General features: G+C 41.6%; 1 protein-coding gene across 1 annotated transcript in view; it reads left to right on the top strand.

The window, feature by feature from the left end:
- LOC144524477 (uncharacterized) overlaps nucleotides 1-18,280 on the top strand; it is a 127,269-nt gene that overhangs the window by 105,196 nt on the left and 3,793 nt on the right. The window contains exons 8-28 of the mRNA XM_078260772.1: nucleotides 1,281-1,307; nucleotides 2,209-2,235; nucleotides 6,009-6,068; nucleotides 7,782-7,898; nucleotides 11,202-11,228; nucleotides 11,348-11,374; nucleotides 11,512-11,565; nucleotides 11,668-11,727; nucleotides 11,885-11,929; nucleotides 12,036-12,113; nucleotides 15,304-15,348; nucleotides 15,489-15,533; nucleotides 15,636-15,716; nucleotides 15,839-15,892; nucleotides 16,041-16,097; nucleotides 16,203-16,229; nucleotides 16,315-16,374; nucleotides 16,694-16,765; nucleotides 16,855-16,881; nucleotides 16,987-17,040; nucleotides 17,150-17,236. Of these exons, the coding sequence (XP_078116898.1) occupies nucleotides 1,281-1,307; nucleotides 2,209-2,235; nucleotides 6,009-6,068; nucleotides 7,782-7,898; nucleotides 11,202-11,228; nucleotides 11,348-11,374; nucleotides 11,512-11,565; nucleotides 11,668-11,727; nucleotides 11,885-11,929; nucleotides 12,036-12,113; nucleotides 15,304-15,348; nucleotides 15,489-15,533; nucleotides 15,636-15,716; nucleotides 15,839-15,892; nucleotides 16,041-16,097; nucleotides 16,203-16,229; nucleotides 16,315-16,374; nucleotides 16,694-16,765; nucleotides 16,855-16,881; nucleotides 16,987-17,040; nucleotides 17,150-17,236 (1,131 nt within the window). The remainder of the gene's footprint in view (nucleotides 1-1,280; nucleotides 1,308-2,208; nucleotides 2,236-6,008; nucleotides 6,069-7,781; nucleotides 7,899-11,201; nucleotides 11,229-11,347; nucleotides 11,375-11,511; nucleotides 11,566-11,667; nucleotides 11,728-11,884; nucleotides 11,930-12,035; nucleotides 12,114-15,303; nucleotides 15,349-15,488; nucleotides 15,534-15,635; nucleotides 15,717-15,838; nucleotides 15,893-16,040; nucleotides 16,098-16,202; nucleotides 16,230-16,314; nucleotides 16,375-16,693; nucleotides 16,766-16,854; nucleotides 16,882-16,986; nucleotides 17,041-17,149; nucleotides 17,237-18,280) is intronic.

Below are 18,280 nucleotides of genomic sequence, written 5' to 3' on the forward strand. Positions count from 1 at the left end.
CCAGGGGAGACACAAGACGGAGCGTGAGTTCAAGCACCATAAACTTAAAACAACTTAACAACTAAACAAGAACAAAAACAATTATTTTGCAAAAAAAGTTGAATCTTTCAGACACATTTTGTGGCCTTCATCATCAGTGGATGGAGGTTGCTCAGTTGTCATGGAAATAGTTTAGTTGAAAAGCTCTGGAAACGTTAAGTGGACGTACGATTTTTTTTTGTCAAACTGCTATTTCCAAGGTCAATAATGAACCTTTTATCTGAACAAAAAAAAAAGTTTTTCCCACTTCTAAAATTACATAAAGAATACAAGAATAGCTAAATATGAAGTATTCAAGCAGCTTTTAATTGAAGCAATATTATGTTACACTGACTACAATTTCCAAACACAAGACTCTAAGTTTTTATGGCTGCACCCCTGATTAAAATATAAATATTCTAATAATTCTTATTCTAATGTTTCAAGCAGAGCAGGTGATAAGCTAATGCCTGTCACCATGTGGCCATTCACATTAACAAACCTTATCCTTTGCAGAAGATCCCCTTCTTCAGCTCCGTACTCCTCAACACAATTAGAGCTCCAGTCCAAACAAAATGTCTGAGGAAAGGGGGAACAAATCAAAGATTTAGATGGCAGAGTTATAGAGACTGAATAAAAGCAGAATGACGGAAGGATGGGTGAAAAGAATAAACAGTTTAGAGAACAGAGACGGGCTGAGATTAGAGACAGTTGGTGGCAGGTTTCCATGTCGTCCTCTCTGTCAGTTTGTGGCGCTGCCACATTTGGGGTCCTTGTGCCACTGAGACAGGCAGACAGACAGATGGATGAGGCAGAGATAAGGTCATCTGTGGGCCTGGTCTTCATAAGACAATGTCAACCTGCCAACAGTGTCTCTGAGTGTCTCACATATTACACATCAGGCCTGTTGTTGTTGACCCTGTGTTTTTAGTTAGCATTTCTAGCATTCCACATCTAAAACATCTTCCCCTCTGAGAGAAAGACAGAACAAAGGAACGTACTTTCAGTTTTATCTCTCAGCATAACAGTTTTAATCTCACAAAGAGAAATCGCTGCAAGCTCATGTGGTCTTCTTCTTGTGAAATATGCTCAGACAGATAGGATTTGTGACTGAGCAGTCTCGATGGCACAGCTGCATTAAGTGGTAATACTGCCTTGCCTTACCATTTGATTGAGTGTTCCATGCTAGCAGCCAGTTGAAGATGTACTGTGCAATGATATATGTTTCTCATATGATAACGATTATCTCCTCCCTCCTACAGGGACCAGCCGGACCCAAGGGAGAAAAGGTATGCTTCAATATGGATTTCAACAACCTTGCCAGACAAGTCAATGTGTGGATGTATTTCTCACATTAATTTACAGGCAGACAGACAGACTCAGATGCAGGCGCACACACTTACACACAACCTCACAGGTGTTCCCTGCATCGCCCTCCCACATTCACGTTTTCACTGCGCGGCCATCAAATGAGCCATAGAAAACATGTAGTAATGTAGGAGCTCGTATGTCTCCGCACATTCTCACGTCAAGGCACTAAACAGGTTTACAGGCCTTCTGCAGGGCTTCGATGATAGCCAGATGTTTTCCCACTCTGTGAACCTCTGCCCAGCCTGAGATGTAAGCGGCCGTAAGAGCTGCAAGAGCTGGCAGAGGAGGCTTATGCAAGTGGTCAGTACACACCAGTGGGTAACTTTGTGTGCGTACATTTTTGCACTCAAGAGAAAATTGTCCAGATAAGCGCAACCACAAGAACAACTACAGTAAACAACATCTGTCAGAGCAGGATTCAGTCTGGTGAGTGGGGATTGCAAATGACGGATGATGTTTGAGTTTGGAAAATTGGCTCCCTTCGTGTAATCTTGCTGGTAGCTCTGTGATGAGAACATGAACTCCAAATCCTCATTGGAGAACGAAAAATCCCCAGCACGTGCGCTCCCACTTCTATTTCCTTCGCATCCCGTCAGATGATTCCAACTGTGGCCTATCAAATGATTTATGCAGTAAAATGTCAACTTCCTGAGCTGGTTTGGGGACAGATGACCTTTGAGTCGCTTCCTTCCCATAAATGGTATTAGCTGTCTGTCACAGCTGCTCTACAGTAGCAGTATGATGTTACATTCCTCATCCTGTGTGCATATACAGTGGTAATAACTGCTGACAATTGTTATTTTCCTGTTTTTCTCCCAGGGTGACCAAGGAGACGTTGGGCCAAGGGTAAGTCATGTTATTTGTCTTTGCCTGAGAAGGTAAAACAAGATGTTTTTGACTGTTTTATGTGCATTTTTTCACTACAGCTGACTTGGCTGAAAAGACCTTTCCTTTGATTGTGTTTTGTTCCTCAGCAGATCTTTGCCATTTAAAAATGAACTTCCATTTAAATCTTCCTTCCAGTTTTTTTCTTCCTTCTCTGTCTCTGCCAGTCTCATTTTTTTTAATTTTCACTATCTTTTAAGGTCAAGGGACATTGCGCTTTCCATTCAGTCATTTCAAGAAGTGAATTTGATAAAAAATGAAAATAATTGCGCATCAATGGATACCTTTAAAAAATCTATCTTTGCAGTTTCCCTTTTTTGTTGAAAGAACCGAACAAAGTCATATCTAATTAGAGCTATAACAATCATTTACATAATGTCTGACACCGACACAGGGAACATATGTAGCTTTCAGGAGAAGGGCTGAGATTCAAACCCAGAACATACAGAGTAACAGACCATCACAAATTGGAAATCAACGTCCAGGATAAGAGGAGTCTGAAATTGAAAAACTATTCATCATTTTCTTGTTATCATGCTGGGGAGGACAATGTGTATGTGCAAACATACAAATGTGAAAAGAGTTTTCGTCACATTGTTCTACCCACATAACATCCAACACTCAAGGCTTTTATGATTCATAAGAAACGTGTGTTTACCCTACGCGGCCTCCAGCAACTGCCCCAACAACATAGTCTGGCTCCTGTGATGAGGTTTGAGTCGCCCACATCTCCAAAGCCAGAGATGAGAAATAATGATATTAAAGAACGATGGAAATACTTAAATGTCACCATCAAAACCCAATGGTTGGGGCGATGCGCCAAAGCTGCCATATAGTCTCAACCAAACTATATTTTTTTATATTACGGAATAACCTCGGTCTGCATCTGGTCCATGTTGTCAGTGTTGTCTTTTCATGTGATATCATTCACCCACCATGAGATCTATGTAATTATCTCTCATTTAATTCACTGTGGTTTGAAAATAAGCCCCCTGTGCCTTACATGGTAAGCAGCTTGGATTCTTTGAAGGAATCATGTATCCTATGAATCCTCCTGCAATGCGTTTGAATGTTGTTTTTCTATAATAAATAATAATATAACAATAATGTTTAGAATTTAATATCAGGTCAAGGCTACACTTCCTCTCATGCAAAGAAAAAGAGCTACTGAGGTAATTTATGCATTGTTTAGGTTTCAACTTTTTTCAATTTCCCCTATAAGATGGTCAATTGTAGAAACATAACATAGAACTGTAATGATTAGTCAATTTATCATTGATGGATCTTCAACAATTGTTCACCAAATTTTTCAAGCAAACATGAAAAAAGTTCACAAGTTGCCGCTTCTGAAGTGTGTATATTTGCTGTTTTCTTAAATTGAATAACTTTTTGGACTGTTCTGATAAAACAAACATTTTGGACAACTTGTGCTACAAATTCCACAAAATCCCACATCCTTGGTCCAATTTTGTTTTTTTGTACTTAACTTGGTCCAAAGCCAGATATATTTATATCATAAATTGAATTCATAAAAATTCAGATAAGTCACGTGAAAAGCAGAAGCTTATAAATATTTTAGCCCAGCAAAACGGGCTAGGTCAGCTTTCAAAAAGGCTATAACCATCTATACCAGACAAAAACTGTCAGCCAGTTATTTCCATATTGGCAGTGGCCTGCCTTATGAGGACCATAACTCTGACTGTGAGCCACTTAAACTTCCAAAATACTCAAACATTTATAAAAACTACAGATCTTCCTCGTAAAAAGGCTTTTGTATCCACTTGCTGCTTGTCTTTATTATTACTAACATTCTTTAGAAAATATCCAACAAATGAGGTTTAGAATGATATTTTGAAATAGATGTGTAGTCATAAATCTAAAGAGTTGGAGCCTGACAATAACAATGTGTTATATGAGTATTGGAATGAGACTGGATGGCTATTGTTTTATAGCAGAGCACAAATGTAGTGTAAATTTGACAGGGCTGCCAAGCGGAATAATATTAATGATGCAGATCAGAAACATTGCCGGAATTCCTGATTCCCATCAAGGCGTACACCATTTGATTTCCCTGCTTATTCCTTCAGATTTTGAGGTAATAGTTTATGCAAGAGTGAAACTTTTTGGCATTCTGCATTACATAGTTCTTCCAAATGGTAAATATTGCATTTGGACGAGGCTTCTGAAGCTTAGATGTCCTTGGATAAGTCTGCAGCCGAAAAACCTCAAGAGTATCGCTTAGAGACACAGGCTTGGTTCAAAACAAACCCTGCAGCTCCTAAAACTACTGTATTTGTGAATGAGGTTTGGCACCGGGGTACATTTTCATAGATATAGCTAGATAGGTTAGCAAATGAAAAACTGTTGGTCTCTGAACGTTTAAAACTGGATTTTCTTAACAGGTATGAATCAAACCCCACCGAGGTTAAGCAGATAAAAGGTGATGCAGTTGGAGTACATCATCAGTACATAAGCTCTGTCATCACCTTGTCCTGATCTCAACATTGTGCTGATTCACCTCTGAACTCTACGAGAGGATGAGAGAAAACAGGAAGTGGCCATGAATCTCTGTCAACCTGTGACTTCCTGTCAATCCATCATTTTCAGTGCATTTGTCAGGCTGAATCTGGTCACAGAACAGATTACAAATATAGGATAACGGGTGTAAAAGCACGATCAGATGTCATAGAACCACCAGAAACAAGTGGCAAAAGGTCATGTGTAGTGTTGCATTTTTCTCCAAAGCAACTTTTATTGATAGGCATAAAGATGGTAGCCATTTTTTTCACAGACTACATTCTGTCACATCCATACAGGACGTTGTCAATGCATGTTTAGGTTTGTCTGTTGAAAGACACACTGGGAGTTTCATCCCGAGCCAAAGTCTCCTCTTTCCTCCCCCGAAGCTGCTACAAAAAGGCCATGGTTAGACGGGGCTCCGAGGTTGAAGAGCTGTTTGTCTTAGTATCAGCCTATGGTCTGATGAGAACGAGGTAAAGGGGAAGCCCACTGTGAAACAGCCTATTCTCTTATGAGATGTTTAAGGAGCATATGTGTATGTGGTCTCCATGGTGGGAATGGTGGGAATGAGTGAATGTGACAGTGGGGAGAGAGGAGTGCATAGGAAAGAGAGGAGGAGGAGGGGGTCTGCGGTGTCGGATAAACCTCAGATATCCGGGGCTCACCATCCTGTTAAAGGGAACCGCATGAGCAGGCTAGCATCTCCCCTTCTTTCTCTCCATGCTATCCCCCTGCTGTTCTTCCTCCCTTCTCTCTTAGATCTTTTCTCCATCGTTCCTTCCATGTGTTTTTGAAGGGAGCTCAACCAAAGAGACAGCACAGTGCTCCGAGCTCTGTGGCGGCAGACGTACTCTGCTCCTTTCAGCTTGACAGACAATCATCACAGTTACTGTCTGTCGGCTGGAAAGAGCCAAGCCACCTCTGTTTGGTTTGGTCGCAAGGGGAAGACATTAAATGGAACACACACACACAATTAAATACATGTTTGAGTGAGAGACCCAGGATACAGTTTCTGAAAGGGCAAAGGGGACAGTTACTGGGTCTTGGTTTTGATTTCTCAGTTTTAATGAAACATATTTTTGCAGATGATGTATTTTTGTTTATTGGTAAATGTACATCTTGTCATGAGGCTATTTAAATCCTAAGCTCTTTTCATCCACCTGGTATGCTACAGTAAGTTGCTCACCTTTCCCTTTGTCACTTTCTCTCTTAAGGGTCCTCCTAACTACAGCACATATGCAGGTCTGCACAGTAATCAGATTCTCACCGTCAAGGTTTGTTCCTCCGAGCGAGCTGTTCCTCTGTCCTCCCAGCAGTCTTTGCTCTCTGTCAGGCTGCTGATCTGTCACTCTCCATGCAGATAGAGGAACAAAACACTCTTCTTGAGCTTTCTTATAGCTTCAGAGGCTGCTGAACTCTCATCTATTTTTCCCAAAGCAGTTATTCCTCTCTTGGTTGGACTCTCGTCTGCACTCTCTTAATTAACTATGGATTTCTGAATTTATCTCTCTTTCTCTTTTCCTTCTTTTGTCCTTCAAAACGCTCCATGTCCTCTCCTCTTTTTTTCTCCTCTTTCTGTTTCGGCTGTCTTCCTACTTTTTGTCACTGCTTCACCTCTTGCATCCCAGATGGTCTTCCCCAGATACGACCATAGCTTTCTCTCTGGAGAGCAGTCCAGTAGCTTTCAGAGACGCTTTCTGAAGGTAGACCACAACTAAGGCATGTGTGCACTTTTAACACTTCAACCAACCTTTCTTATGCATGTTCTGGTCAGTCATGTTGCATTTCATTGATTTCATGTTTGCTGACTTTTTCATAGTTGTCCTGTGTGTGCTGGCTTATTTAGTTGTATTAACATGACTTATGTGAAATTGTTTGTATAAAAGTTCTAAAGCATCCAAAAATGTAAGAAAACAGCTTGCAAGATGAACCACACACATTTCACACATTTTGTGTGTGGTTCATTACATGGAGAATAGAAGAGCTTTGTTGGTGACAGTTTATTTCAAATCTAAGCTCAATAATAATTATCAGCGCAAGGAAATAAGGTTTTAGTCTTCTATTTGAAGGTCTTGGTAATATCATTTTCATGAAAGGGCTAGCTGTACCATGTTGCTTGCTGCAACAAAGCAAACCCTAATGCAGCGCATGACCGTAGAGACAAGAGGGTGCAGAGGAAGTGTCACCATATTACTATAGAGACCGCACTGCCGCTTACATCCCCTTTAGTGGTGAGCAAGACTTTTAGGGCGTTAATGCTTTCTGTTTGGCATAAGCATGAGGGTGGAAGTCATCAGAAAGAGACATGTCCCCAGTTAGATGTAAATCCAGTGATGACAGGTTATTTAATAGGAGGTGGCAGTCCTTCTGAAGCTTAAACAGAAAAGAAACTTCTCATTCAACAGAAGATGATGTTCTCAATTAACAATTACTCATGTTTGAGAGTGCATTTGTCAACATGGGTGTGTTTTACTTGTGTGTGACTAAATATCAGTCTGACTCACCGGATGAGGGCAGCTGCTATTGGCCAACTCCACTCTCCCCTCCAGTCTCCCTTTGTTGTCACTTCTTAAGTCTCCATGGGATGACTAGCAAATTAAGCTAATAAGCTACATGTTAATGGTGGAAAGGTTTAATTTGAATTTTTGAATTATGCAAAAAGGCCTTCTGTGGATTGTATTAAAGATATGTAAAGGCTGTAATCAATATTTTTTATATTGACAGTGAATCAGATGGCTACTTGTAAGTGAAAGGAGTCACTCGTTGGGATGCACCCATAGACGATTATCAACCGACTCTGCAGTTCTCCTCAGCTCATCTTTTAGCTCATTGTTGTAGGCTACTGATGAAGATTAACATAGACTAAAGGCAATCGAAGACTAAGAACTGTTAAAAAATAATGTTTTGCTTTTTCATGGCTATAAAAACATATTTTCTATTGTATTTATTGACGTAATTCTTCTATTTGATTTGTTTTTTTTCATCAGGGCGACCAAGGCGAGGGTGGACCTGCTGGTCCTCCCGGTCCTCCAGGTCCCCCCGGACCCAGAGGCCCCCCTGGGAACACAGGCAAGGACGGGCCCCGTGGCCCTGCTGGCGAGTCGGTAAGAGCTTCTTCTCATGCATTTGCAAGTGCCAAATGTACACCCACTACACACAGCCATACACACTCCACTTAGTTGCTGATTTTCTTGTCCTCCATCATTCTGCCCCTTTTCCTCACCCTTTAACTAAGGGTACACCACAAAGAATGTACTCATGTAAAACACCTTAGTCATCACAGGCTACTGTGACCCCAATCTTGTTGACCTGGTAGAGTTCAACCACAGGGTGTGACAGATTGCAAAGTGTGCAAATGTATAAAGGGGGAAAGGGTCTATGCAGTAAATTGCAGTGAACCCATATTCTCATTCTTCCGGGTTTGCCAGTGAGCTGTGGCTTACCTAAAAGCTCCCAGAATAGCAACTCTACTCCTAGCCTCATCTGTTTTGTGTAAGACAGCAGCCACAAAGTTCTCCAGCATGCCCCCCATTCTCCCACCCTCCTACCACGGCTGTATCGCTGTGCACCCCTGAAACAGATATGGCACTGTGGCGAGTTCATGGGCAGTTTGCCGGCCTCACCAAACAATAGCTGTGCTCCTCGCCTGAGGCAGTTTATGTTTCTCAAAAATTAACTTTCTGCTTACCAGAGTTTAGTTCATATGCAGCGGCTGCTTAAAGCTGTGGTTGTAGGATGGAAGAGAGAAAGAGGCTATTTATTGTTGTTTAACCAAGGGAAGGAGTGAATGCTCTCTTACCCTCAACTGGCACAGGATAGCAAAAGGATTCAAGTGAAAAATGTCAGTTTTAATGTGGGGCAGTTAAGAGCCGACAGAACACACAGAACCGACAAAAGAGAAAGCCAGCGTAGTTATGAAAATGACTGAAAGCAGACTGGTCTAAGAGAGGGGCCCCGTCCTGTAACCCAGTCAATTTCATGTATTCTCCAAGTTGATTAAAGGCGTTGCAAAACCTAAAACAGCTAAACAAAGCAGAGTGGCGCTAGGAGCCGCTCCATGTTGTGGGCAGATGTCTAAGTGGGCTGAGCAGGAGAAAGTGAGCAAGCCTGCCAGTGTGGGTGTCCACTCTGTGTATCTGCAAAGTGGAAAGTAAAGGAATGACAGCTCAAACTTAGTTGCAGCTATAGTTTCTGTCTGATGCGTGGCTACGTGAAACTCTGTGGTGGATGTGTCCGTAAATAACATCTGCTTTATTTCAACATATCTAAGTTCAGGAAATAATTCTAAGTACATTTTGTGTCGATCATAATTGGAAATGTATCAAACATCTGAACTGGTGTTCACCCATCCTTTTCTGCGCTAAGGATAAAATAAGCAATTTGTTTCCCGCTGCTGTTGAGGAAAGATCAATAGAGGAGGAGGTAAGAGGGGTGAGAAAAGAGGTTAAAAAGCTGCTGGAGCAACTTAGGATGAGGACGACAGTAGTAGTCGGGGATCAGGATGACAGTTTGTATGTGCAGGCAGAGAGCAAGAGGATGAAAACCAGCTGGGACGCATCTAAGAAGCTTTTGCACATTATTGTAAAATATGAGGACAGAGCGGAAGGCTAATAACCTCCAATTCATTTCATGCATTTGTGTGTGTGTATGTGTGTGTCTGTCTGTCTGTCTGTCTGTCTGTGTGTGTGTGTGTGTGTGTGTGTGTGTGTGTGTGTGTGCGTGCGTGCGTGTGTGTGTGTGTGTGTGTGTGTGTGTGTAGAGAGAGAGAGATTGAGGGCTCTTGCACAAGATCCTACTTAGCTGTCTCTGGTCATGGATGACTTCATAGCAGATGTTGCTCCAAGCATACGTCCACCTGGCCCACACAAACAGCCATGATAGGTCTGCTTACCAAAATAAGCCAAATCAATGATGGACATATGCCAGAAAGTGGACATCGAATACTGTGTGTTTGTGTTGTGGCGGAGTCCTGGCCAGGGCTCCAGTCATCAATAGCAAGAAAGGCTTTTTGAATATAGATGGGTGTCACATTAAAGGAAAAACAAACAGGAAGTGGCTTAACCTAACTTAGCCTAACGTAAGTGGCTATTGTTATTGAAGTTATTGTTGTTGGTATTCTCATTGGGGTTTTGATGATGGTGGTGGAGAGCACTGTGTAAAATACACCTTAAAGGACAATTCCAGCGCAAAATGAACCTAGGGGTTAATAACAGATGTGTACCCACTGAATCGTTCTCTGGGACATGTTTTCATGCTAATCAATGTGTTTGTAGCTTCAAACAAGCTAGCGCGGACCGCTGATTAGCTTACAACGCTAGTATTCGGGGCACAGGGAAAGTAAAAACAAACCGCTATTTTGTACCACTAAAAAGGCTCAAAATATCACCACACTTCAACGGTAGGATAATGAGGGTCCCTAAATGTTAACCAAAGCATTTAGAACTTGGTATATAATCGCACCAATGTAAAACATAACTTGTCTAGTGTACTCAGTAGATAACTGTCCATCTGGTCCCTCCGGTCTGGGTCGCCGTCTCCAATTTATTTTCGGGACATCGAAAAAAGTTTCAGTACAGCCCTGTTTATCAGAGAGGGGAAATCTTCAGACTGTACAAAACACTGCGTCTTTTGGGTGTTGCGACGCAACCGGTCCCACTCCGTGCAACACAGACACTCCTGTTCGGTGGCCATAGCTTCACAATGTCCACAGGTACACCACCAGTTTCCCGAAGAAAGACGCTGTGTTGCGGCATTGACTAACGGTAGCTCTCTCTATCTCGTAGCCCTTTCACGGAGCTCCCGCAGCTCTTCGTTCAATAAACTGTCTGTACACTTACAATGTTCTCAACGCTTTGGGTTAACATTTAGGGACCCTCATTATGCTACTGTTGAAGTTTGGTGATATTTTGAGCCTTTTTAGTGGTATAAATAGTGATTTGTTTTTACTTTCCCTGTGCCCCGAATACTAGCATTGTAAGCTAATCAGCGGTCCGCGCTAGCTTGTTTCAAGCTACAAACACATTCGATTAGCATGAAAACATGTCCCAGAGAGCGATCGAGTGGGTACACATCTGTTATTAACCCCTAGGTTTGTTTTGCACCGGAATTGTCCTTTAACTCAAAATCTCCCATAAGCGTTGATTGGGATTGAGATCTGGTGACTGGGACAGCCATAGCATATGAAACCATTCAGCGGGCCTTTGTGCCCTGTGCAAGCATCTGAATCTTGTTTTTCCTTTGTCACCGGTCTGTATGTGCTGCGGCTCAGAGTAAGTGCTTGCTAAACTCAAGTCCATGGACAGGTCATGCCTTGTTAAACACTGACATCTAGTGGCTAAAGTGGTTTGACTCTTCGATGAAGATTTATCTGAAGTCAAGACCTGAAATTTCTCCTCTGTTCTCTTCAGGGTTTTCCAGGTCGTGATGGCGTTGAGGTGAGTGTAGTTCAAATCTAGTTCAAGCTATCATTTTTCATGGATTACTATTATAAGTCTGCAGTGACCATTTGTCTTTCTCTGGATAATTATGGTAACCAACTATATTTCTGCCTAAGGGGCCACAAGGATTGCCTGGGAAGCCGGTACGATCATTAATAAATTACTGACCTTGACTCAACTTAATTGCCTTACTTCTTGTTAGATTCTGCTGTTTTCTACAGAAATATTGTGTAACCAAAATGTGTACTTTTGACATTAATTGACTGTTGTGAACCGACAGGGAGAAGATGGCGAGCCTGGCTATCCAGGACCACAGGGTCCTCCGGGAGCGAAGGTACAGATAAGCGTTATCTATCAGATAGCTTGTATGCTGAGTATCTTAATGTATCTGTCTTTTCATGCATTGACCTCGAATGTTTTCTGTGTGTGAAAACAGGGCGAGTCAGGCATAGGAGAAAAAGGAGAGAGAGGCATGGATGGTCTCCCAGGTTTAAAGGTAGAAGGCCGATATGAAATGGCATTCAAACAATACACACATCAATAACTAGTACTTTTCTTAGCTATAACATTATTTCGACACTATAAAAAAAACATGTTATAATATATCCATAGTTTGAGTTTTTCCATAATGTGTTATATGTGTGATCAAACAGGGAGACAAAGGGGAAATAGGAGAGCAAGGACCACAGGGATCCATGGTATGTGTATTAACCCTCTGAAATTATTCTGTTTTAAACACAGTGTATTGTGATTATCTTCAGTTGTTTATTTAGGCTATGTCTCATTCACTTGTTTTTGCCTCAGGGTAATCCTGGTGAAAAAGGAGCTATGGGCTCCTCAGACATCATCGACTTCAATGGGAAGCTTCTAGATGCTTTCCAGGTGAGTGACATTTAAGCGTCAATGAGACCAGATTTATGGTTGCATCATATATTTCATCAGACACTTATTACTGCATCTCAAGTTGGGCATCAGACAAAAAACTTAAACAAGACCAGAAATTGTCCTGTGGTAAGAAAATATTTTCTAAACCCGCAAAACTGAATATGTCACCATTTCTTCTCGACAGGCCATCAACACCATCAGTGTTTCGGTAATCTGCTGTTGTTTCTGCATGGTTTTGGTGGCGTGATCAGTAACTAACACCTATAATAATCCATATGCATACACAGACTTGAGTAAGCACACTCCCTGTGTGTACCAGCACCTTATCCCACCTGCTTCGGCCAGTGGGTCGGTATGTTTTTGTAGATGCCCTCCACCCAGAACTCCATATTTCAGATTATTGAATGTCCCTCTAGAGGCCACATCTAAGGAATATTACTGAATGTCCCTGTTTTACTAGTCTACCAGGCTCTCTTGTGTATTCAGTTGGAATTAAATGCACAGCCCTAGCAAATATAGTACAGCTGTGCTCTTCTATCACATAACGTGTAGCCTACAAAGAAGCATGCTTAATCATGCAGAAAAATCAACAGCCTTTGTTACATTGTTGTGTTACAAGTGTGTTTTCATGTTATGTATTCAACGTGCCTCACAAGATGCGTAACTTGCTATAGGGCAGCATGGTGTTTTTTTAATCTATGCATTGTGTTCCTCATAACTGAGTGCACAAGGGGAATGCATTAGAAAGGATGGGAGGGGAACCCCTCATAGTCGCCACAGTCTCAGTTTCACATCCCTCTCAAACACAAGACCCTTTGATTCTACCATGTACCGTGCTACATGCTAATAACAGATGACTATCTCTGTAACGGAGTGTGTATTTGATTAAAAACCACTATGAACCAGGTCCCCTCGGACCTGATCTGAAATGGGCTCCTGCATGCAACGCTGTAGACAGCAGCGTGAGTTAGTTACAAAGGAGTCGGTGAAAACATGGACCTGAGATCTTATCAGAAGCCTCGTGCCAACGTGGATCATTTGGCACCAAATCACACGCAAGGTCTCAGCTAGAGTTATATCCGTGGAGCGGGGAGTGCTCATTGGCCACCAAGCTTATGTTATGATTTATTCTCTTTGTGTGAAAAGCAGAATTGGTTTCATTTGTGGTGACATTTTCGGTGATGATGAATTTGGCTTAAAACCATGCTGAAATTGGTGGCTTGTTACTGCCATTTATTTTATAGCTTTTTGTATAATTATTTGCATGATTAGCCTTCACTTTCCAATGATGGAATATCTCAGATCAAACAGTTTTGTAAACATCTATTGGTTTCCATGGCTTAAACGGAAGACAAACAAAAAGTTAGGAATTGGAAGAGAGAGAGGATCGGCATGTAGCTACAAGGCAACATGGGTTCTTTTTTTTTTATGACTTCAAGATGGCCCGAGGACTTCAGAGCGAGAAGTCACAAGTGTAACATTGTGGATGTAGAGATTAAGGAGAGTGATTTAAGAGGTTACCACTAATCAACCAGCATAGAAGATGGCATGGGATGGATATATGTTATTCTTCATCTATCATTAGTGTTACTTAAAGTCATGTAAAAAGATTAGTTTCCCCTCCTATTGTGCAACGGTCTCATCCTGCATCAAAACAATCAACAGAATGGAAAATGATGCCAGGTTATTGTGGACCACAAACCACATTCAGAACAATCTTTATGAGATAAAATTGCTTCAAGTTGGTTGTGATCAGTGAACACAGTGAACAAAAGCAGTCATCAGCTTTGTTTACTGTCAGGCTTGTGTTGTGTAAGCCATCAGCCTGGTTGTATTTTTCTGTGTTGGCCCATGTTTAAGCCTTATGATGGAGTTCTGTGAGTTCCAAGTTTTTTTCACCATTGTAACAAACTGAGTAAACAGCCATATACAGTATATACAGTATATACTACATGTGACTGTCTGAAAATGAGTTAATTAAAGCGGCTATAATCAGTATGTTAATGGGTCACGACAACTTGTCTGTGAAAGGGTTTATCCATAGGGACGAACCCACAGAGAATCATCCCTCAGCTCTCTGGAGTTTTATAGCAAGTTCCAGGTCTTTGTTTTTGCTTTTTAACTTTGCTGTTACTGCTCACTCTCACAGCTCTCATCAGCAGCGTTTTTGGCCACAACACAACAACAGCCATTTTCAGCACAAAAAGCTCTGAAAAACCCACTGTATGCTACCAGCCCAGCACAAAAGCTAAGCTAAAGAGCCATCTACTTTTCTCTTGTTCTTGGAGAGCGAAAGGTAACTAAAAGATTATTGGACAACCATTTCTCAGGACTAGGGCTGGGTATCGCCAATGATTTCTAGAATCGATTCGATTCCGATTCACAAGGTCCCGATTCGATTACATTTTCGATTCAATATCAGTTAGGTTAGGGATATTTCAGTTACAATACCAATTTTGCTTGGATATAAAAGAGATTCTCAGAGAACTCATGCTGTAAATTGTACAAGCAAGAAGCAACCCTCAAATATTTTTTAATAGTGCACCAGGTTGTGGCCAGGTTGGCTCAGTGGGTAGAGCAGGCGCACATATACTGAGAGGTTTATGCCTCGATGCAGAGGACCAGGGTTTGAGTCCAGCCTCTGACGATTTCCTGCATGTCTTCCCCCTCTCTCTCCCCTTTCTCACCTAGCTGTCCTATCAAAATAAAGGTGGAAAAGCCCAAAAATAATCTTTAATAAAATAATGCACCAGGTTAATGTTTGCATTAAGAATTGAACCCCAAACATTTTGTTCAAAGTACTTTTTAGTTATACATCCATGGTGAAAAGGCATATATTATAAGATCAATTTCTGGATTTTATTAATCGATATCAGATCACTCAAACTAAAAATTTTAAATGGAGATTTGATTATTTTAACCCCTAATCAGGACACAAACACTACTCCAAACGAATGCTAATGCTGCTTCGTATCTGCTGGATGTACAAATAATTCCACAAACTAGGTTGCCATATCAACTTAAAATGTGGTGATGTTGCATTTACAGCTTGTTTCCACTGCCCCCAAGTGGCCACAACATTATTGCAGGTTCAGGATGAATACATTGTAATTCAGTGACAGATTAGACCCATCATGAAGTTTATCAGGGCGTATATAACAGTCTTTCAATTTCTGTCTTTCTGCAGGGCCCACCTGGACCACCTGGACCCCCAGGCCCTTCAGGGGAAAAGGTAATGGGCTCTGTCATTCTACCAGTGCACTGCCACCAGCTAGTTATGGGGGTTTAATAAAAGTCAAATTAGATTTTGTGTTAAAACCTGAGCCAGTCATATTCACCGAGTGAATCTTCCCTCTCTTTGCCGTCTCCCAGGGTGAGCTTGGTTTACCTGGGCCAGCAGGAGTCGATGGGGAGAAGGTATGGCTGTGCGATAACACACAGGCTGATTAAATGCCTTATATTGTTTATGCTTTCTTATGGAACTGAACGCGACATCTCTTTGTGATTCTTTGCCTCCAGGGACCTAAGGGTGGCATGGGTGAGACAGGACCACCTGGCGAGAGAGGAGAGAAGGGAGAGATGGGGCTCTCTGGGCCTTCTGTAAGTAGTGACAGTAAACATGTTTCTGGGATTCACAGACAGTGAAAATTACAAAGAAAAACAATTACAAAAAATTACAGTAAAACTACAGCTGGAAGTTAATCTTGCTCTTTGTGGGTCAGGGCATGGACGGACACAAAGGAGAGAAAGGCAACTGCAGAATGGAAGACAACCTGGTTAGTGGAACACAAACATGCAACATTCATTCATATTCACTCATATATGTGTATCATAGCAGTAATTGTGCGTGCCCATTTATTCCATCACTTCAGATTTTTTAATACATTTGTTATTTCTTACGCTTCTAATTTCAATGGTGCTCAGGTTCAGATGATTTCCCAGCCAGGCCCACCCGGGCCACCCGGGCCCCCTGGATCCATGGTGAATAGTTATCATCACTATCTAAATCCAAAACTATTCAAGACAAGTTTGTTGTTTGCACCTGTACAGTAGCTGTCACACTCACAGTGCACAATTTTTTTTCAGGGGCTGCATGGTATGCCTGGTCCGAAGGTAAGACTGCAATACCATGCATGTGTTGTGTGGTGGAGGCTATGGCATGTTGTTTGGTACTCAGTGTTCCTGTCTTTCGATATAGGGTGAGCCTGGATTCGGGATGAAGGGAGAGAAGGGGGACTTTGGTGCTCCTGGACCCAGAGTAAGTTGTTACCTGTTATTATAGTAATAAATCATGATATACCTGGACATAAGTAAGACCGGTGGGACTGGCCGTTCTGGGAACGGCAGGGATTGCGGGTGGATTATGTGTATAGAGCAGCGGCTTATACATTGTCTCATACTAGCGTCCTAAAATCTCGTATTTGATCTGTTTTTATATTTTTTATTGTTTTCAACTGCTCTTTAATGTTTTAGGTAAATCACTTTGAATTGCCCTGTTGCTGAAATGTGCTATACAAATAAAGCTGCCTTGCCTGCCTTGGACATGATACAGTGATGATAATGTACTTTAATTGCAGGGATTAGACGGTCTCCAGGGCCCAACTGGGGCTGCAGGATTAGTGGGTCTTCCAGGTGCAAAGGGAGAAAAGGTAAGCACCCATTCACCTCCATAAATGTGTTTACAATTTTTTATTGTCTTAAATAAAACATACATTATGATAATTATGTGTGTTCGCAGGGCAGAACAGGAGAGCCGGGACTAGATGTGAGTTTTTCACTTGGATCGTGATCTTGACAGTTTCAACTGATTGAACTTTAATCTTTGTCCAGTGATAGTCTGCCTTCTGACCCGTTTGTGCTTTATGTTCAGGGTTTCCCGGGTCTGATGGGAGAGAAAGGTGACCGAGGGGAAAGAGGAGACAAGGTTAGTACAGAACACAGAAAGAAATATTTAATTGTCGTCATTCAAATACAACCGATTCATTCATTCATATATTTTTCTCAACGCTTTTCTCTGTCCTACTCGTGTCCAGGGTGACAGGGGAGCAGTGGGAAAGAGAGGTCTAAAGGGCCAGAAGGGAGAGCAGGGTCCTCCAGGCCTGGACCAGCCTTGTCCTGTGGTATGTCACCTCTACACACACACACACACACACACACACACACACACACACACACACACACACACTGTAATACTGCAAATTGAACTGATTCATTTACTAGCACTTTCCTCTCACATTATACAGTATTTCTCTGCTTTCTTCTCTCAGCACTGTTTCTGTCATTTTCTGTGTTTCTCTGAGTTTCCTTCCTTCTCAATGCTGTGAATGTGTAACTGGCTCTTGCTGACAGGGTTGTGGTGAGACTAAAGGTGTGTCTGAGGAGGCAGGGCTTTCTTCCCCTCCACCTCGTCCTCTTCCTCCTTCCGGCCCTGAGGCCCCCTGTCCTGTGGTACAGTATCTCTGCTTCCTTCCTCCTACTCTCGCATCACTATTTATGCTATCTATCGTTGCTATTTTCTATTCAAACACTTTGTTTCATGTCTTTTTCATCTTTCAAACTCTGTTATACATGTGCTCTTAGTCACTAACCTATACTTCATGTAGTTCTAGTTTAGTATTTACTGTAAAGAGAGGCATTCACGGATTAAAAGAAACAGTAAAAGAAAATGTCAACATTAACTGTCTATGGGAAAAGACTATCTCTATGCCTATGAGACGGAAGATGCCAGGTTACAAAAATATAACCTTATTCTAACCAGCAAAAAAAACTATAAAATGTAGATGTATTCCCACAAATAGGAGTATATACATACATAGAGAACAGTTGATCGCCGCCATGAAGGAACAGCTCTTTTTGTTTTTTATATATACTTATTCACCAACTGGTGTTGAGATTTAAATGAGAGCATCGATACCACTCTCATATTTGTCTGTTAGATATAAGGCTGCGGCTGGTTAGCTTAGCATAAAGACTTGCAACAGAGGTAATAATATTAGATATTGTTTATGAGTCAGGCTAGCTGTTTTCCCCAGTTTCCAGTCTTTATGCCAAGCTAAGCTAACCAGCTGCTGGTTGTAGCCTAATTTAAACAGACAGATATGAGAATGATATCAATCTTGTAAATCTAAATATATCTAAATCTCAGAAAGTAAATAAGAGTATTT

The sequence above is a fragment of the Sander vitreus genome, chromosome 10 (assembly GCF_031162955.1).
Source record: "Sander vitreus isolate 19-12246 chromosome 10, sanVit1, whole genome shotgun sequence".
In the NCBI taxonomy this organism is placed as follows: Eukaryota; Metazoa; Chordata; class Actinopteri; order Perciformes; family Percidae; genus Sander; species Sander vitreus.